Below are 20,731 nucleotides of genomic sequence, written 5' to 3'. Positions count from 1 at the left end.
CACTATTAATTTTAATTTAATCATTTATTTAAATTTTATGATTCTTTACATATATTTTTCTAACTGTTTATTTTATTAGACTTGTGCATCTTTGTTAGCACCACATTCACCCTTGAAACCTGGATTTTTATCAGGATCAATAAACTTTTAGGTCACAACGACAGTCGCTATCAGTATTACACTGAAATTCCAGAATAAATAATTAGTAATAATAAATTAACAAAAAAAAAATGAAAATATATTCTTGAAAATATCTATATTGATTTTTTTTTTTTTTTTTTTTTTTTTTTAATTTATTTTACTTACTTGTGGTTTGGGATCAACATTACAACCTACTTTGACATCGTCTTCACCAGCAATAGCAATTGATACGCACATTAAAACTCCGACAATCAACAACAATAATTTAGCCATTTTTTAATTTATATTTTAAATTAGCTAAAATATAAAAATAATTTAGAAATTAAAAAATTTTTATGTTTAATTAATATAATTAAATTTGAATAAATAAATATTATAATTTGGAACTTGTTTTTTTAACTCACAGTGAGTTTCAAAGCAGAGACAATTTTTCAATTTTTCTCAAAAAATCATACGGTAGGTTTAAAAGCAAACACTCTGATTTTTATCACGATTTTGCAAGAAATTAATTACATAATTATTCGATCAAGTGTTTGTTTTATTTAGATTTAAACGGTTCAGTGGGTAAAAAAATGACAATTTGGTCGTGAAATTTTTAAATTGATAGTCTGGGAAAATATTTTTTACTGAACATCATTTATTTTAAATGATAATAAATGATTTAAATGGAATATGGTATCTATTCGCTAAAATATGATAACATTAAGTATATATATTCTTGAATTTTTTTTTAAAAAGCTTTCATATTTAGTAATAAATCCGTCTTTAACATTTTATGTAATTTATAAGTAATTTTTTTTCTATTAAATCGAATCTATTTCTAACAAAATTCGTCGATTAAAGTGTCCTCTTTAAGATAAAAATAGTCTTAATTTTGATTAGAAAAATAGATATTGATTTTTTAAGTACGAAAAACACGATTAATTCCTTAAAAAAAAAAAAAAAAAAAAAAAAAAATAGATTTTTTGATTCGGGGGCACTGATAACTTAAGGAAAAAATTTTTTTTCTGCAAAAACTTATTGTGGATTTTAAAGTAGAGACTCTGAGGATTATAAAAATACCAGCGAAGACATAAAAATAATTATTTTTTAACTATTTTTAATTTCAAGTCAAAGTTTTTAAAAATTTTCAAAAATTTTTTTTTTTTCGGGATTTAATCATTTTTATTAAATAAACGATTCGTTTTAGTAAAAAATAATTTAGATAAAAATCGTAGCTTAAAATGTTCTCTTTAAAATAAACTTGATCCGGTTCCTTAATTTTTTTTTTTTTAATTTAAAAAATACTTATGGAATTTTAAAATTTGTAATTACTGATTTCAAATCGTAAAATTGGGTAAAAAAAAATGTCCAAGCTAGCAATTTTGTTGTTCCTGTTTGCCCTACTTTTCGTATCGTTCATACACGGTCAAAGTGAAGGCGAAAACGCTTCCATTGAAGAGGGTGATAGTATTAATTACATAAAATATTTATTTATTTCAATAATAAATTTTCTATTTGAAATTATTAAAATATCGCGATATTAATTTCAATGTAGAAATAAAAAAGATGATTGCTGTACGGATTTGTACTAGTATAAATCATCTTCACCCCCGCATACCAGGAACCCTCGGAATATGTTTATTGCCGAAAAAAGCCAACCTCCACCAGTTGAGATGTAACCATTTATCAATTCAATAAACTTCTTTAATAAAATTTAATAAAAATTAATAATTATATTCCTGATAAAAAATAAACTCTATTAATCTTAAGGAAGAAAAATTTTTAAATTATTATGTGACAATTTTTATTGGGAAATATTTTTTCAATTGAATAAATAATATTGTGAAATTTTTTAATATTTACAGAGTTTATTTAACAACTCTAAAGAATAAAAAATTAATTTTAAATGATTGAACGAATTAATGCGTCGATTTTTTGCAAATGTCTGATTAAACGAAAAGGATAAATATTGAAGACTTTTAATTAACAAGATACTCGTCATCCGCTATAGTTATAAAAAGCAGTAAGTTAATTTTAACTGTTGATCTTTCAAAAAAAAATTTTTATACAAAAGTTGTAACTAAAAGTGTCTTCTTCAAGGTAAAATTAATCCTGTGTCAAAATTTTTAATTAGAAAACAAATTTATGGCATTTTAAAGCCATGAAACATGGTGATTTTATATTTAAAAAAAAAAAAAAAAAAAAAAAAAAAAAAAAAAAAAAAAAGTTTTTTAAATTGGGGGCGCTGAAAACTTTGAGAAAAAAATGTCAGAATTAAAAAAATGACTAGTGTATCTTAAAGTAAAGACTTTAAAGATTCTAAAAATTCTAGCGAAGACATAAAAATAATTAGTTGTCTATTTTTAATTGGCAGATAAAGTTTTAAAAATTTTTACGATTTTTATAAAAAATTTTCTCTGTTCAATTTCAGAATATAATTTTATAAAAAATGATTTATAAATTATTATGTCTACTTATTATTGGGAACCTGCTGAGCGTATGGTTAACAGCTTGCCTCTACAATAATTGTCAACTTTTGGCTGATTTTGGAAATTCAGTGAGTAAAAATATCAGAATTATCTCGAATTCAAGTTTATTAATTGTTAAATTTTAATTATTTCTAGTGTAACAAGTGTCTGGACAATCAGACATGTGAAGATTCCGTATGTGTCGCAAACAGTTGAAAAAAATTCCCGAAAAAGAAAAGAAAAAAAAAAAACGAAATTATAACAGTGAGTTGTCTGTAAATAAAAAAATCCAAAATATTAAAGTACACAAATAAAATTTATTAATTAAAAAATTGCCCTAAAATAATTATTATCATTTATAAATGGAGGTATAATACTCTTCTTCAAGGTCATACAAATCAGCAGCCATGTCGTCTCTCAAGGATGCCAATTTTTGGTCGCACTCGGCCTGCTTTTGTCTGAAGAGCTTGCTATTGGTCGCGATCGCCTCGTTCACCGACGGAAAATCGTTTAAAATCAGGTACTGCTTGATGTCAGAGACCAGCTTCATCAGGGATTCCCCGGCTCTGACGATATTAGCCGCTCTCACGTGCATCTCGTATGTGTCCTGCTCGCACTGCGTCATCCTCGTCAGCTGCTGAGCCTCCGTATCGCCTTTTGCTAGCTTTAGGATTCCTAAATTAATTAATTAATTAATTAATATCTCGAAAACTATTAATAACTTTGGTAATTATTTTCTAACCTAAAAATTTTTATCAACAAAATAATTACCTTCAAAATTTTCCAGCATAGATTTAACATCGTCCTTGAGTCTTATTGTGTAAGATTTCAGTAAAGCTTCTTTACTTTGTGGTAAATTACGTACATTACTCATTTTAATATTTAAAAATAAAAAAAAAAAAAAAACAAAATCCTGTCAATCTCTAGTGTTTACAACAACAACAACGACAATAAAAATGTTAGCTGCGAAATTTACTCAGTAGATAGTATAATCTCCCTTAATACCCACTGAGTTTTATAATTTAGTTCCAATTTCTGCCAATAGGCGGCAGGTGCCATTTTAGCTCGGGAAAATTTTCAAATTCAAAAAATTATTGATAACATTTTTTCCCTCCTAAAAAAAAACTTGATAAAAAATTCGATCTATTATTTTAGAAAAAATTTTTTTTATAATTCAATAGTAAAAATAAATAAATTAATAAAAGAGAGTTTTTCTCCTGAAAAGCGGCTCAACCTTCTGAGGGGTGGGGAGCATCGATTTTCCGAGTCTAGCTGGGTTTATCCTAGTTCCAGTTTCCAGTCTCAGTAGAATCAATATGACGTGCGCGACTGACAAGTGAAACAGTGTAAAAAAGTATTAAAAAAAAAAAAAAAAAAAAAAAAAAAAAAAAAAAAAAAAATACAAAATACAAAAAAACTTTTTCAAAACCAATTTGATCGTTTTTTTAATAATAATAATAATAAAAATAATAAAAAAAAAAAAAAAAAAAAAAAAAAGAAAATGGAGCTGTTTGTGATTTTGGCGTTGATTGCCGTGATTTCTGGAAAATTGCCGCCGAGTGATGATAATATTTTGCATATTGGTGGAATTTTTCCTATCGGAGGCGAAGGAGGTTGGCAAGGAGGTCAAGTAAGTATTGACTTGTATTGATTTATTCTAATTAGCTAGTAAAAAAAATTTTTTTTGTTTTTTTTTTGTTTTTTAGGCCTGTATGCCCGCGGCTAATTTAGCGCTGACTGATGTCAATAGGGAGAAAAATTTACTGCCAGGATTTGAGCTTAAATTGCATTCCAATGACAGCGAGGTAAAAAAAAAATTTTTTTCTTTTTTTTATATTAGTAATTTTTTTTATTTTAGTGCGAACCTGGGTTGGGAGCCTCGGTGATGTACAATTTGCTGTATAATGCGCCACAGAAGCTGATGTTGCTTGCAGGATGCTCTACTGTCTGTACTACAGTTGCAGAAGCCTCCAAAATGTGGAATTTGGTCGTCGTAAGTGTTTCGAGTCACTTTTGGCCATCCGCGAATTAAAATATAAAATTTTTCCTTTCCAGCTGTGCTACGGAGCTTCTTCACCAGCGTTGTCAGACCGTAACAGGTTCCCAACATTATTTCGAACGCATCCCAGCGCTACAGTCCACAACCCGACGCGGATAAAGCTGTTCCAAAAATTCGGATGGTCGCGAGTCGCGATTTTGCAGCAAGCCGAAGAAGTTTTTATCTCTACCGTTGAAGATCTGGAGGCACGTTGCAAGGAAGCGGGCATAGAAATCGTCACCCGTCAAAGTTTCCTATCAGACCCCGCTGACGCGGTGAGAAACCTCCGTCGGCAAGATGCCAGGATCATCGTCGGGCTGTTTTATGTCGTCGCGGCCAGGAGGGTCCTCTGCGAAGTTTACCACCAAAATTTGTACGGCAAAAGCTATGTATGGTTTTTTATCGGTTGGTACGAGGACAATTGGTTCGAGGTTAACTTGGACAAAGAGGGAATCACTTGTACTAAGGAACAAATGCGACAAACCGCTGAGGGTCATATGACCACCGAGGCACTTATGTGGAACCAGAACAATGACACTACTATCAGTGGGATGACCTCAGAAGATTTTAGGCAGAGGCTTAATAAACAGCTCAAGGAGGATGGCTACGATGTTGATAATAATAGATATCCTGAGGGCTATCAGGAAGCTCCCCTGGCTTATGATGCTGTTTGGTCGGTTGCTTTAGGTCAGTTTTTATTAATTATATCCAACAATTTAATTTCAGTTATACAAAACAGTTATATTTTTTTCCGTTCTAGCGTTCAACAAAACAATGGACAAACTCTCAAAATCTGGAAAAAGCCTAAAAAATTTCACCTATACCGACAAAGAAATCGCCGATGAGATCTACAGCGCGATAAACTCCACTCAGTTCCTCGGAGTTTCGGTACCTTCCACTTTTTTCTATATTTATTAACTCTGGCTCAACCTAGTTCCAATCCCACCCCGTTGCATAATGGGCGTGGATTGTTCTAAAGCTGTATAAATAATGGGCGGGATGTATTCTAACTCCGCCCATTAACCTTACATTTTCTTTTCTTTAGGGGTACGTGGCTTTCAGCTCGCAGGGGGACCGAATAGCTTTGACGCAAATTGAGCAAGTTATCGATGGTAATTACGTCAAGCTTGGCTACTACGACACTCAGAGCGACAACCTAACCTGGAAGAACCGAGAACGGTGGATCGGGAGCAAGGTTCCGCAAGATCGAACTATAGTCCGAAAAGTTCTACGAACTGTATCTACGCCCCTGTTCGCGTGTATGAGCGCATGCTCTGCCTTGGGGATTATCATTGCGATCTTATTGATTTTCTTCAACGTCTGGTTCAGGCATCGAAGAGTTGTCTTGTCCTCGCACCCAGTCTGTAACACGATAATGCTCGTTGGGGTAATTATCTGCTTCATCTCTGTGTTCCTCTTGGGGCTGGACGGGAGATTTGTGTCCCCTGGAGAATACGAACACGTGTGCCAAGCCCGGGCCTGGATGTTGTCTATAGGATTTACTTTAGGATTCGGAGCGATGTTCTCCAAGGTCTGGAGGGTCCATCGATTGACCACCAAGACCAAGGCCGATCAGGCAAAACTTTTCATCGCCAAGCAAAAGATCTCCAGTGTCCAGAAAAACGTCCAGCCCTGGAAATTGTACACAATGGTCAGCGCGCTTCTTGCTATTGATTTTATAATTCTTGGCGCCTGGCAGGGGCTTGATCCCCTTCAGAGGACTATTGAGGTCTTCCCTCTGGAGGCTTCTCCTCATGGAGATGATGATGATGCCAAGATCAGTCCAGAGCTGGAGCACTGCGAGAGTCAAAATAACAGCATTTGGCTGGGACTTGTTTATGGGTACAAGGGCATTGTCCTAGTTTTTGGATTGTTTTTGGCTTATGAGACCAGGAGCATTAAAGTCAAGCAGATTAACGACTCCAGGTAACGTCCCAGAGGAAAATTATTGAAACAAAAAATCGAGTTTAGAGTTAGTTCTTGGAAAAAAAAAAACTTGGTGCGGTTGAGAAATTTTAATTAGAAAAAAAATTATAAATTTTTAAATACCAAAAATATGGTAAAATCACGAAAATACGGTTTTTTTTTTTTTTTTTTTTTTTACTTGGGGGCGCTGAAAACTTTGTCAAAAAATGTCGGAATTTAAAAAATGACTAATGTTTCTTAAAGTTGAGGATTTGAGAATTCTTAAAATACTGGCGAAGATATAAAAATAATCAATTCTACTATTTTTAATTCCCTAGATACGTTGGGATGTCAATCTACAATGTAGTGATTCTCTGCCTGATAACAGCGCCAGTAACAATAGTAATCGCGAGCCAACAGGACGCGAGTTTTACGTTTGTGGCTCTGGCGATAATTTTCTGCTGTTTTCTGAGCATGGCGCTGATCTTTGTCCCGAAAGTAATCGAAGTGATTCGACACCCGAGAGATAAAGCCGAGTCAAAGTACAATCCGGATATGGGGATGTCCAAAGAAGACGAGGAACGGTACCAAAAGCTCGTTAACGAGAACGACGAGCTCCAGAGACTGATTGCCCAGGTACGACAAAATGGCCGTCGATACAAAATGGCAGACATTGAATTTTTTTTTTTTCTGGTTCTTTAGAAAGAAGAAAAGATAAAAGTCTTGAAGCAACGACTGGCCGAGAGGGACGTCACCAAAGGAGGAGTCGCCTTTGCTCCAGGTGGCGCTGCTGGGGCCGGTAATGTACCAAAAGACTCGCTGATTGTCGCGGACTTTGTTACCAGCGAGGGGACCTCTGACAGCGCGATCGGTGGGGGCATTTCTGTTTACACGAGATCCTCACGTGCATCTGCATCTGATTTTGAGTTATCTGAGTCGTATCTTTAATTTTTATTATCTGCACTCCCTGTTTTATTATTAAAAATAATGTGTGTCAATTTTTCAATCGAGTTATTATTTGTATAATTGACCAGGAACGACGCGAATATTGCAATTTTATTCGAACATAAAATATACTTAACTGTTTTTGGTCAATTATTTAATTATTACTGAGAAGAAAAATTAAAAAAGCCTATAAACCGTATTTTTGTCCGTTTAAAATATTAAAATACTAAAATACGAAAATACCGCGACCTAAAGATCCAATTGATTTTGATATTTTTTTTTAAGACACTAACATAATAAATACAATATTTATAATTTTTCAGTAATTGTTTGGGTCCAAATGATAACAATCAGCGAATTTTTAATTATATACATAATGATCATTAATCTAATACTTTTTTTAGCGTCTTCCGGTAGATGGATAATGCATGGCACGCCCTTTTAGTTCTTACGCTAATATTAATTATTATTAATGGGACGTCTTGAAAAATTTTATTTAATAATTAATATCTTAGTACTTAATTTTTTTCAAAAAAAAAAAAAATTTATTAGACAAAAGTTGTAGCTTAAAGTGTCCTCTTTAATAAAAATGTTGTTTGATTTTAAAATTTTGATTTGAAAAAAAGTTAAAATTTTCTCACGACGTCCAGCATAAAAATTCTAGATCCATTTATTTAATTTAATTAGCGCATGTTTATTTCTAGCTCCAATTGCAGTTAAATCTCGTTAGATTGTCGATCGCAGATAACAAAATACCAAAAAAATTATAATAAATCTGTAAACCTCATATAAAATTCCCAAATTATATAATTAAAAAAAAAAAAAAAAAAAAAAAAAAAAAAAAAATCATCTAAAAAATTCGAGACCTAACGAGATTTAAGCAGCTTTAGAAAATATTTTTACCATTCATAAATTTGGGATTTTTATTGAGGTAATTAAAAGTTGTAATAAATAAATTAATTTATGAATGGAAAAAATATCGAGAGTAATTAAAAAAAAAAATTTTTTTTTATTCATTTTCTGATTTTAGAGACTGATCACCTCGGATAGAACACCGCTGGAAGCCTGTTACAATATTATTATTATTATAAATAATAAATTATTTTTAAGTTATCGACAATCTCGTTGAAATAACGATTTAACTGCAATTTTTCGTCAATTAGCCTTGTTAGAATTAATTATTAAGTTTAAGATAAATGTTGAAGAAAGTATTCATATATATATATATAAATTATAAAAAAAAAAAAAAAAAAAAAAAAAACTTATTAAAAAATTTAATATGCAATTTTTATTTATTTTTATTTTTAATAATAATTATCGACACACTGATTACACACTTAAGTATAGACAATAATCTTAAAAATTAAAAATCTATCGTATACTTAAACAATAACATAATAAATCAATTTCTAAATTAATATACAAATAAAACATTGAAACAAAATACTTACAGTTTTAATAATTTCGGAATGAAATTTTCTTCATTCTAAATACACTCAATACTTCAATGATTAATAAATTAAAAAAAAAAAAAAGTACCTTGGAAAATTAATATATATCACATTTTTACTAATAATAATTAAAGTAACGCGAATAATAATTATAATAATTATTTTAGAGCTAAACCTCATGAATTTTGTTTGTATAAATGTAAAAAATTTTATTTCAATTTTTGAAGCTTGTATTATACAAGCTCAGATGGCGTCGTAGGTCGAAAGCTCGGCAGACAGTCGATAGCGCAGGAGAAAGTACACCGAAATAATTAGTAAACAAGCTTGCAAACTGAAATTTTGAAAAAATAAAGCTAAAAGTTTATTGATAATTTTTTAATATTAAACACTTGCAAGGTTGCAAGCTCGAGTTCCTATCGACAGTTTCGATTTTGGAGATTCGAAAAATGCCAGAGCTTTCGACCGTAAGTGACAGGAATACCGAATGCTTTCGGTAAAAAAAAAAAAAAAAATTCATTCAATAAATACCATTAATTATTTTATAAGTAGATAAAATCTTAATCTACTTTGGCAGAATAATTATATAAATTTACGATACCTTATCAATAAAATATGAATATCGATTATACAATTATCGATCACTCGAACGGAATAATTTATCGTGTAAAATACTTCCAAAAAGTTTATGGTGATAAATAATTTACAAACGCAAGTCTCGACTCTCGGCAGTTAATGATCGATGAGCTTAATCTAGGGGATTTATAATTAAATGCTTATGGAATGATTTAACGAATAAATAAGAGGAAATTAGGAAAAGATCCCGTTATCCTGCGGAATAAATAATAAGTGAGCTTTTTGACTGGGATGAGAGGGGAAAAATTTTAATTTCGCGGCTAATAGAGGAGGTCGGCGGTTGCCTCAGCGCCCCAGGCGGCTGATTCCGAGCTTGGCTCCTCCATTTCCGGAGGTGGCTCCTCTGGTGGTAGTTGGACTTCGGTAGGTGGCGCCACCGTTCGGGTCACTCCGAGTTCAAATGTTTCCGCGGTAAAGTCCATTTTTGTTGGTGTGAAGGAGGCCAGGCCACCGCCACCTTTAAAATTTAATTATTTATTAATTTTTTCTAAAACCATTTAAGAGTCGTAAATAATTATAAGATCTTAGAAAAAATTCTATGACCTCGTAGAATCATTTTATTAGGATCATATAGGGAGCCTCAATAAATTCTAGGACCTTTAAAAATTATTCTAGAATCATCAACAAGTGTTTAAAAATATTAAAAGAAAAAAAAAAAAAAAAAAAAAAAATCTAGGACCATCTGGGAGTCTAAGAAAAATTCTAGAACTTTTAAGAGTGTCTAGGAGGGTCGGAAAAAATTCTAGAACGTTTATGACGCATTTAAGGCTGATAGAAATAAAGATTCTAGGAGAAAAAAACTCACCCAATATAGGATTAGCAGCAGCAGCACTTCCAATATTACACTGCTGTAACTGGGCCTGAGAATCAAGAGTAGTAACCAATCCTCCAGAGTTTCCTAGATTCCCCGAATCTGGTCTGTCGGTCGCAGAACTTGAAGATGTTCCGCCGTCTACACATGTCCCCTCGTCTTCTAGCATCGACGCTTCACTTGGGTACTCAAATGTCTTCGTTGCTCCGTCGTTGAACTGTATCCGGTGCTAAATAAATTAATTAATTAATTATTGATTGATTGAAAAAAAAATACAATGGGACTTGATAGAATCTATAACTTAGAATCTAGAACCGTGAGATAAATTTTAAAAATAACCACTGGAAAAAAGAGAGAGGAAATTGAACGGTGGGTAACTTCGCATAACAGTAACCGGTCACACTCGTTGGGTTTAATACTCTCGATACCGCGTCACATCTATATACTTTGAATCGCTAAGATTTTATTTTTAAAATACTTTTGAATAATTTTAAATATTTTTCGCGTTGGAATTTTCATATCTTGACTTTGATCGAGTATTATAAATAGACAACTAATTATTTTTATGTCTTCGCCGACATTTTAAGAATCCTTAGAATCTTAACTTAACTTAAGATTTATTATACATTTTTTTAACTTTTTTCACTAAGCTTTTAAAATTATTATATGACAATAATTTCTGACACACTTTGTTCACTTATCAAGTTTCAAATTGTTTAAATAAATTGACCGTCAATTCCAAAAAGCGGTAACTACATCCATTTATTTCAAGTACGATCCGTAATTACGTATTTACCGTTCTAAAGATGTCAATGTTGAAGATCACAGTAATGATAAAAATATAAATGTTAATAAAATAATGATAAGATTGATAGGAACTTATAAATTGCTTGAGTACAATTCATGCTGTTTCCAACAAGATAATGCAGTAATATAATTTAATAATAAATTGCGCTGTTATGCTTTTTTTTTTTACTGTGTCGTTAAGCGCACTCGAGCGTCAACTATTTTCTCCGGCGATTTACGATTATCTTTATAATTTTTTTTTTTTAAGGATCTAATTGAAATGTTTTTTTTTTTTTTTAATCATAACGTCATCAGAGTGTTGAAAGTCTTGAAAAAAAATATTTAAAGTTTAAGAAATGACAATAAGTAATAATCATACATGGGATAATGTCAAAAACGAATTAATAAAAAATAAAAATCATGTAATTTAATTACAAGTAATTTCTATTGTTTAATATTACATGTTATTTATACTCTGGATGACATACTGATAAAATACGAGCAGTTATTACTGATTTAAATAACCAATTATGCAACCACTCTTTTTTTTATTTCAAATTTAAATAAAGAAATCACGATTTTATTTTCCTCACGATCGGTTTTTTTTTTTTTTTTTTAATATTGTTTCAGCTGATTAAGTCAAACTCTCACAAGTCTTCATAATAATAATAATAATAATAATAATAATAATAATAATAATAATAATAATAATAATAATAAAATAGATTTAAAAATCAAAGATAAAAGTTGCAAAAACTGGATTTTTTATTTTCAATAATTTTTTTGAGGTACTTGGATTCATTATTTAAAAAATTTTAATTAGAAGCTGAGAAAAAAAAAAAAAGCGGAAACGGAGAAAATATTTTTCTATATTTATTTTTAAAAACCGATGAGATTGCATGATAGGCCTGTAGATTGAGTTGAGTTAATAAAAGCGGAATCTATAAGTCTGGGAACTTGCGGAATCATCAGACCGTGCTAGTACTTTTACTTGTAAATTTTATTCGCTAAAGCCTAGAAACCCAGACTTTGTAGATTTTATTTTTTCACGGATCATAAATCAATTCTTAGTGAGATTTATGTGAGAAGTTTTGGATCTTTGTTAATCATGACGTCAGAGTTTGGAGAATTAAAAAATAATGAATTTAATAATAATTACCTTGTGATTTCTGGGTGACCTGGACAAATTACTCCTCCCGTTAATTAGTACATTATCATTAAAAAAAGCGACATCGCATGGCGAGGGCGGCCCTCCAGACAGCTCCCAGTCCCCGTCGTCGGTCGTCGAGGCGTCCAGGGTCGCATCTAGGACAATTATTCCGTCCCCCTGTGGAAAAAAATCATTGTAAAACCTTAACCATTGAAAATTATCGCTAAGTAGTTAAGTATAAAGTTAATTAAGAGCAAATTAAGAACTATTAAAATCCGAGGTTCTACTTTTTTGATAGGGTTCTTTCATTTAACAATTAATTACGGGGGTAATTGCTGGAGATAAAGAAAAAACCTCGGGACAAAAGTTTTAGCTGGAAGTCTTTTCCTTGAGATAAAATTTATCCGGGTCCTTAATTTTGACTTGAAACATAATTGTGAATTTTTGAAAATTCTGATCAGAAAATCAAGCTAGGAAGGAAGGTTTCTTATTGCCAAGGCCGGTTGTGAGAGTCAAGTGCACTATGTAATCCATTAACAATATAAATAGCATACAAACGTGATATATTTATTTATAAACTCTGATATGAGTTTTGTTGTTTTATTTACATTTAAGAAATGACGAACCGTGTGTTGACTTTAGTGTGAGAAAATATTTTTTATATTGCCAATTGTTGCTATCTTTTGCTTTGTATTGTAAATAGTCATTCGAAAGTTCATTTATATTATTCTATTCGTACTCGTTATTATAACTTAACGACACACTTTGTCTGCAATTTTCATTTATTTATATTTGTATAAATAGAAATATTTAACTTGATGGTAAAAGTTGTTAGAGAGTTTACAGAGGGGGCAAAAACACGTTTTTTTTTTTTTTTTTCTTCTCTTCTCTTCTCTTCTCTTTATGCCTTTTTAATTCACAGCTCGATAGCTAACCATCGCTTAAAGCGATGAACTTTGAATTAAAGCCTGACTTGGACTAATCGATAGACCTCCCTGATGATTCAGTTTTAGTAAATAGAAAGTGATTTTTAAACACTCGTTTATTGATTTCCCGAAAATTTTCAATTTTTTAATTTGACAGCTAATTATTTTTATGTCTTTGCCAACATTTTTAGAATTCTTAGAGTCTTAGCTTTGAAATTCCTTATTTATTTTTTTGATTTCTAGATTTTTGAGGCAAGTTTTCAGCGCCTCCAATTCAAAGTTACAAGGTACGTTTTTAGTCAGTAGTTAAATATTTAATGAAATAAATAGTAATCAGATGCGAGATTAGATACCATTATCTTATCAAATAAATGCTTTAAATCTACGTATAACATATGACATATGACATTTATGTTTGGATTTTTTTTTAATAATATTGCACCCGTGTTTATCAAATATCGTTGTTTTTAATAATTAATATCTCGGCAGTTATTGGAGTTAGAAAAAAAAAAATTTTTATACAATAGTTGTAACTAAAAGTGTCTTTTTGAAGGAAAAATTAATCCTGTATAAAAATTTTGATTATAAAAAAATGTTATAAGGTTTTAAAATAAAAAAATAATAGTATTAAAGACAGTGCACAATTACTTGAAGATACATATGTAGAAAAATAATATCCTCGAACCGAGTTGGTACTCGTCAGGGATTGAGAAATAGCCGACGAACCGGTCGCATACCGGATCCCCCGTAAAAAACCCAAATAAAAAAAAAAAAAAAAAAAAAAAAAAAAAAAAAAAAATTATTACTATATTAAATAAAGAGACAGGATACTCGACAAAAATAGTCGGTTGACTGAAGGCAAAGAAATACAGAAAAGAATATAATCAAGAAAAATAAAAAATATAAAAAATTACATGGGCAATGCAACGACTCAAGGGCTCGGAATTTTTCGTTCCATTCACAAGAGAAAGGATGTGCCGGTAATAATACGCTTTTTACACGGTTCATGCATAGTACTTTCATTCAACGACGATAAATAATCATCATAATTCATAATTAATAATAACTCGGCATTGGAATTTTCGTTGTCATCGATCTGGCCTACTTTTCGCTCGGGACAATTTTATTTATTTTTATCTCTGCTCCTATTAGTTGTAAAAAAAAATAAAAATATTTCAGCTTAAAGGCTCTTTTTTGGAGGCGCTGAAAACATTTAAAAAAAAATAAAGAGTATTTCTTTATAAAAATGTTGATTCAAAGTTTAAATCTTAACTAATTAATATCTCGATAATTATCAGTCCCAGTAAAAAAAGTTTGCTACAAAAGTCGTAGTTAACAGTCTCTTATTTAAGAAAAAAAAAAAATGACCGGTATATCTCCATACTGATTTTCTGACATGTTGCAACTTAAAATAAAAAAAAAAATTGTGTAAATTGAGTAAATTAGCTCCTGAAAAGTATATTAAACAATATTCGAGTATTCCAGGCCGAGGCAACGGCACGGGAGGGAAAAAAAAAAACGGGTTAGACGTTTAGTTGGATTGAGAAAGGACTCGGTGAGTACGAGCTGATGGGCAATGAACGCGGTTGTAAAAGGTGATAACGGATCTCGAGTCTCGAGACTTGATTTAACGTCGTCTCAACATGTTTTACTCATTTGTCTCTTTCCTCCTTCTTTATGTATAAATACTCTAGGATAGCTCAGTCCCACTATGGTCTACATTCACCACTAAAAACTCACATACGAAACGCACACATGACCCCAGATTCCACGTAATCGCTGGAATGCCGTTCAACCGACATCCCAACATTTTTTATTCCCTTTTACAGCTCCGTCTATCGATCTCGATCTCGATCTCAGTTCCTATTCAAGTTACACATTAAAATGTTTAAGATAAAAATTTTGTTATAGAGTTTTAATCCCTTGAAAGGAGAATCGAAAGTTTGTAGCCCCTAAAAATATTTTAACATAATTTCCGAGCTGGATTGTCCGAAAGTTATTTTAGTGATAAATGACCATGACGAGTTTAAAGAGCATCAAAATATATAATATATATTTCGAAATTATTATACTTTTACATTTCCAGCAAAGCGTATTATAGAGCGAGCTAAAGTTGAATAATATTTTTCGCCGGAAGTGTGAATCAAGTGAAGAGAAAAAAAAAAAAAAAAAAAAAAAAAGCACTATTGATAAGAACTTCCAGGATAGGACGCATGTCCGGAATTTGACCTCGAATATTAATAATAATAATATTATTATTATTATGCAGCTTCCGGACACTTCCTGTAGGAGGTGTAGACAACATCCGGAGACGCTTATGCACCTTTTGTCGGCATGTCCTGTGCTGGCGAGAGGTGCATATATCCAGCGTCACAATGCTACCCTGAGAGTACTGTACTACTATCTTCGTCATTGGTACGGTATTGACGTGACACCAGTGCTGCCTTATTTGCCAGGAGATATTCCCCAGGTTGTTGAGAATGACAGTTGCAAAATTTATTGAAACATGCCATTTGCAACAACCCGGCGGATAGATCACAACAAACCTGATATTGTGCTCTTCGACAAGGCCACTCGTGACATTTATGTCATTGAGTTCTCGGCCCCGGCTGAATACAACATCTCAGCCAAAGAAGAGCACAAAAGACAAATATATCAGGATCTCCTGTTTGAAATTGGCAAACTTTACCCAGGTTACCGTGTCAAGTTTGTCGTCCTGATTGTTGGCGTCCTAGGAGGGATGAAACAGTCTTTTGTATCCTCACTTGCCAAAGTTCCAGCTTGCTCATCAAAAGCTGAGTTCTTGGCAGTTAGGATGCAGAAGGCTGTTATACTTGGTTCTCTCCGTTTCTTAAGGGAAATGACTTTGGCCTGCTGTGATCACTAACCGTTTTGTTGTGCGGAGTGGTCCAGCAGTAACGGATGGAGCTCAGGCTGGGCCCTCGGAGAATCGGACTCCGGGGATAACCCCCCTGAGCATTTAATAACAAAATAATAATAATACATTATTATGTTTCTTTTTTTCCTTTTTTAAATTAAACGCGTTATGTTTTATTATATATTATGAGGAAGAGGCCAATTGTTTGTGTTAATTCAAGTAGCATGTGTCAGTACAATTGCGCTATTTAATCCTATTAATATTACTGATATAATATTGTTTACGGTTTTACATTCTGCGGTTTTATTTCAAGTATTCAGAGATAAATAATTTAGGTCAGTTTCTATAATTCAATTTTTTATTTTTTTTTTTATCAGTTCCTTAATTTTAATAATAATAATAATAATAATAAAAAAAAAAAAAAAAAAAAAAAAAAAAAACCCCAAAATTTGTTTGACTAAAAAATAAAAATTAAAAAAACTCACCTTAGTCTTCTCCCTCTTCCTCCTAATAATTAGCCCATCATTCTCAATATAATCTGGCACATCCTTCCTATTGCTAAAATTAAAAACCATTGTGTTGTTCTGTTGGTTCCAGGGCTTGTCCCAAAGCCCGCCATTTTTGACCTCCTCGGTGTTCTTCAAACTGACCACCACCTTGGTCGGCTCGCTCTCGATACTCTTCACCCTGTTGATCAGATTTTTCTCTAACTCCCTCGAACTCAAACTTTTGGAGCTCACCAATGGCCTGATGATCCCAATTTGTTTAGGTTCCTTCCCCTTGGAAGAATTTTTCTCCACCCCATTTCCATTTGTTTTGATCTCCTTTTCTTCACTTCCCCCATTCACCCCCGGCAGATAATTTTTCACCTCATTGTTATCATTAAAATCAAACTTTACACTTTCACCGGCTTTTGAAATTTCTTCTCGAGATTTTTTAGAAATTTTCTTTACTCCTAAATCCTCAAAAGTTTCGACATTTTCTTTTAATTTTTCCAAAGTATCCACAATGTCAAAATTTTTTATTTTTTCTTCAAGTTTTTCCTCAAAATTTTCCACTATTTCCAACTTTTCAAATATTTTTAATTTTTCAACATTTGCTAAAATTTCCAACTTTCCCGATTTATCTTCTCCACTTTCCTCTAAAATTTTCCACTCATCACTTTTTGCTAAAACTTTTCCATTTAAATTTTCTTCTTCAAAATTTTCCACTTTCTCAGTCACATTTCCAAAATTTTCCACATTTCCGCTTAATTTTTCTCCATCAAGTTTTTCCTCAACACTTTCCCCTAATTTTTCATTGTCAATTGTTTCTGGTATAAAATTCGCGACTTTTTCAAAATTTCCGACCCTTTCCCCTTTCCCTTTCCCTTTCCCACCATCAAATTTTTCTTCTTCAAAAATTCTGACTTTCCCCAAAATATCCCCCACTTTTCTTCCATCAAATGATTCTCCTTCAAAGCTTCCCACTTTCCCGGAATTATGTTTAACTTCCTCAAAATTCCCCACTTTTCCTTTAACTTTCTTTTCGAATTTTTTGTCCCCGGAAATTTCTCCGGAAATTTGCTGAAACTTGCTGACAGCCTGAGAAACTTTAACAATTTTTTCAACGACAACCCCATCTTGAACGACTTTCCCGGGGACTTTTTCCGAATTTCCGTGGACTTTCCCCACCTTGACAATCTTTTTTCCCTTCAAGCTGTCATTAATCCCCTTAAATGTAGCAACTTTAACAGCAACTTCTCCTCTGGGTTTAACTTTCTTGACAGTAGACTCAAAAATCCTCATGGTGGTCTTGACCAGGTCAGGCGGAGGCCGTTCAGTTTCTGCCAAAACGGGCCTCAATCTCTTGGGCTTGAGCACACCAGGTGTCAATTTGGATTCTATTTTAACAGAGTTGTCCACGAGAATAATGTCCGGGTCTTGGAGATCGTATCTCATTAGAGTTTCGACACTCCTGGCACGTTTCATCGAGTCATTTCCCCTGGAGGGGTTCCTAAATCGCTCGGTCCTGAGCGCAACGCCTCCTGGTAAAATTCCGGGTCCAGGTCCGGGGGCAGGAGATTTTTTGACAAACTTCCTGGTGTCATCCCCCAAGAGATCCTCCAAGCTAGCGGCCCTGCGAAAATTAGAGCCAGTTAAATTTTCCTTGGTGAGATTTAAATACTTGCTGCGGAGTCTGTTGACAATTCCCGGACCGTAGGCGAGTTCCTCGCAGTCGCTGCTGTCCGGGTGTAAATACGCGTCCGGTTCTAGCCGCATTTTGCAACAAACTGACTTTTGCCCAACTCCCGGCAGTTCCAGCTCGAATTTGTGGTGACTGGGGACGCCACCGGTGGCAGTTTTTAGAACCTGGGGAATTTCACTTGCACTTCCACTTCCACTGGAATTTATCCCATTGGTTCTTACCTTTGAGCTCTGGGGTGTCTTTAAGCAGGTTGACGATGACGAGGAACCTAGAGACGACGACGACGACACTGGCTTGTTTTTACGCCTTTGGATCAGCTCAAGCTTCCACTGCGGGATGTTATCTGTCTCCGTGGCCATTTTTTAGAGGCGAGTTAGCTTTTCGGTAAAGATTATCACTGTACTCAAGATTATCACTTTTATTATTTTATGTTTACATTTAGCTTCTCATTGTTTGGGAAGATCAAGATTGTTATATACGTGGTCACATTTAGATGGAAATCACGCAGCCCACCGACGCCGACAGGGTTCCGCGAAATCGAAAGCGACACACCTGCCAGAGCTCATTGCTAGGCGTTATGTTACCACAAGGCACAAGGTTTCGGAGTGAGGAGCACTGACGAGTGGTGGGGTACAGCGCTCCAGTTGGTAGGAGAGTTGACGCCATTTTTAAACAGTGGTTAATTTTAAATTCTAAGACTACTATTTTTTTTTTTTTTTTTTTTTTTTTTTTTTTAAATTAATTACTCAATTATTTTACTAAATTTTAAATTTATTTATTATCATTATTAAAATTTTATTTATAATTTTTTTAATCATCAATTCTATAAACATTTTTAAATTAGAAATTTTTCCGCGCTTATAAAATTCAAATATAGAGAGCGTTAGTGTGCAAATTCCATTCTCATTATTATTATTATTATTATTATTATTATTATTAATAATTATTATTATTATTATTACATAGTGTAGAAAAAAAAAAAAAAATAAAGTAACACGCATGGTGATAGATAGTTAAAAATAAACAATTACATTTAACAATTACAATAATTAAAAATGAATTTTATTATTGACACGCAAGGAGCTACAGATTTAGCTGAAAAAAGTTCATTTATTGACAGTGATGATGAATTTGATATTGAAAATTTTAGTAAGTTATTATTTATTTTTTTTTTTTATAGGTTAAGTTTATTTTTATTTTATTGAATTTATTATTGTAAGTAATTCATTAATTTTTTATTATTTTTTTTTTTTTTTTTTAAATAATAATAATAATAATAAACTAGATTTAGAAAATAGTTTTTTAAAAATTAAATTTATAACTTTTTAGAGCTAAGAAAAAATTCTAAGAATTATTTAATAAAAAACTTAAAATTTCAGATGTGGAGCTCCCAGAAACTTCAACAAGTTCTATAAAGTCCAAAAAATCAGCAGAATCTGCTCTAGAATCGTTGGACTCCTTCATGGGCTGGTCAGAAGAACTAAAAAAGTCTCCGAGCTTAGTGCCAGATGTATCTGCACCTCTAAAGTCAATATCATCATCATCATCATCATCATCATCATCATCAACAGAAGTGGATGACCTCCTAAAAAAATCAATAGTCCAACCAGGGTTCGAGCAACTGGAGTCAGTCCCGAGGTACGACGAAAGCCGCAGAAGATTAACCATCCAGCGTAAAAAAGAGCGCGAGAAGACCAAAGGAGCCAAATGGTTCAACATGCCAGCCCCAGAAATGACTGCTGAGGTGAGACACGACCTCCAGGTGATCCAAATGCGGTCTGCGCTCGACCCGAAACGTTTCTACAAAAAGAACGACATCAAGGCCCTGCCGAAGTACTTCCAGATCGGGAAAGTTGTTGACTCACCTTTGGACTATTACAGCGGAAGACTTTCTAATAAGGAACGCAAAAAGACTCTTGTTGATGAGCTGATGGCTGATGCCGAGTTTGACAAGTATAATAAGAGGAAGTTCAAGGAAATTGTTAAAGAAAATCCCGTTGGGATGAGAAAAGCTCATGCACATGCTAAAAGACTCAAAAAGAGAAAATAAATTTTTATAATTGTAAAATTATTTATTTTTGTTTTTTATTTTAGTTTATTATTTCATCACATAAATTTATGACGCATTTTTTTTTTTTTTTTAATTTTTATAGCAGATTATTATGAAAAAAATTAATAAAAAAAATCATAATTGATATTTTATAAAAATTTTATAAATATACTCATAGATACTTAAGATTTATTAAATTAATTTTAAAGAAAAAACATAAGACCTTATTTGTAAAGAAGAAAATTTTTTACAAAAAATATATTTACTCATTTTTAATAAAAATTAATTTGATTTAATTTTTTACTTAGCAATTAATAATTTTAAGATTTGAATTCTTGCGCCAGAATTTAAAATCTACGCATGCGCAGTAAGATTTTCTA

General features: G+C 32.3%; 4 protein-coding genes across 7 annotated transcripts; 2 read left to right on the top strand and 2 right to left on the bottom strand.

Moving 5' to 3' along the window:
* Positions 1-41: 41 nt before the first annotated feature.
* Positions 42-18,909, bottom strand: Bif (protein phosphatase 1-binding protein bifocal). 2 transcript variants are annotated; one of them, XM_074250756.1, is made up of 4 exons: positions 16,600-18,909; positions 12,320-12,487; positions 10,369-10,603; positions 42-181 (listed from the first exon to the last, which is right to left on the bottom strand). In XM_074250756.1, exons 1-4 carry the CDS (start codon positions 18,658-18,660, stop codon positions 177-179), a joined length of 2,469 nt encoding a protein of 822 aa, XP_074106857.1. In that variant the 5' UTR covers positions 18,661-18,909; the 3' UTR covers positions 42-176. The 2 variants fall into 2 exon arrangements, with proteins under 2 accessions (XP_074106857.1, XP_074106856.1); XM_074250755.1 differs by lacking the exon at positions 42-181 and adding an exon at positions 9,641-10,020 and having other exon boundaries at positions 16,600-18,893.
* On the bottom strand, positions 2,889-3,526 carry LOC141532210 (mediator of RNA polymerase II transcription subunit 22). Its single transcript, XM_074250450.1, has 2 exons — positions 3,363-3,526; positions 2,889-3,266 (listed from the first exon to the last, which is right to left on the bottom strand). Exons 1-2 carry the CDS (start codon positions 3,463-3,465, stop codon positions 2,944-2,946), a joined length of 426 nt encoding a protein of 141 aa, XP_074106551.1. The 5' UTR covers positions 3,466-3,526; the 3' UTR covers positions 2,889-2,943.
* Positions 4,040-8,706, top strand: Gaba-b-r1 (gamma-aminobutyric acid type B receptor subunit 1). 3 transcript variants are annotated; one of them, XM_074250759.1, is made up of 9 exons: positions 4,040-4,221; positions 4,298-4,396; positions 4,450-4,584; positions 4,647-5,316; positions 5,390-5,517; positions 5,675-6,555; positions 6,873-7,170; positions 7,237-7,333; positions 8,510-8,701. In XM_074250759.1, exons 1-9 carry the CDS (start codon positions 4,093-4,095, stop codon positions 8,527-8,529), a joined length of 2,457 nt encoding a protein of 818 aa, XP_074106860.1. In that variant the 5' UTR covers positions 4,040-4,092; the 3' UTR covers positions 8,530-8,701. The 3 variants fall into 3 exon arrangements, with proteins under 3 accessions (XP_074106860.1, XP_074106858.1, XP_074106859.1); XM_074250758.1 differs by having other exon boundaries at positions 4,041-4,221; positions 7,237-7,405; positions 8,510-8,700; XM_074250757.1 differs by having other exon boundaries at positions 7,237-8,706.
* Positions 18,910-19,283: 374 nt separating the features above from the next.
* LOC141532152 (deoxynucleotidyltransferase terminal-interacting protein 2) lies at positions 19,284-20,372 on the top strand. Its single transcript, XM_074250366.1, has 2 exons — positions 19,284-19,450; positions 19,681-20,372. Exons 1-2 carry the CDS (start codon positions 19,357-19,359, stop codon positions 20,349-20,351), a joined length of 765 nt encoding a protein of 254 aa, XP_074106467.1. The 5' UTR covers positions 19,284-19,356; the 3' UTR covers positions 20,352-20,372.
* Positions 20,373-20,731: the final 359 nt, after the last annotated feature.

This window comes from Cotesia typhae, unplaced genomic scaffold (assembly GCF_013202065.1).
Source record: "Cotesia typhae breed Kobodo isofemale line unplaced genomic scaffold, CoteBio_Ctyphae contig_59, whole genome shotgun sequence".
NCBI lineage: Eukaryota > Metazoa > Arthropoda > Insecta > Hymenoptera > Braconidae > Cotesia > Cotesia typhae.
Note: the sequence above shows the minus strand (reverse complement) of the source record. Positions and strands in the feature narration are given on the sequence as shown.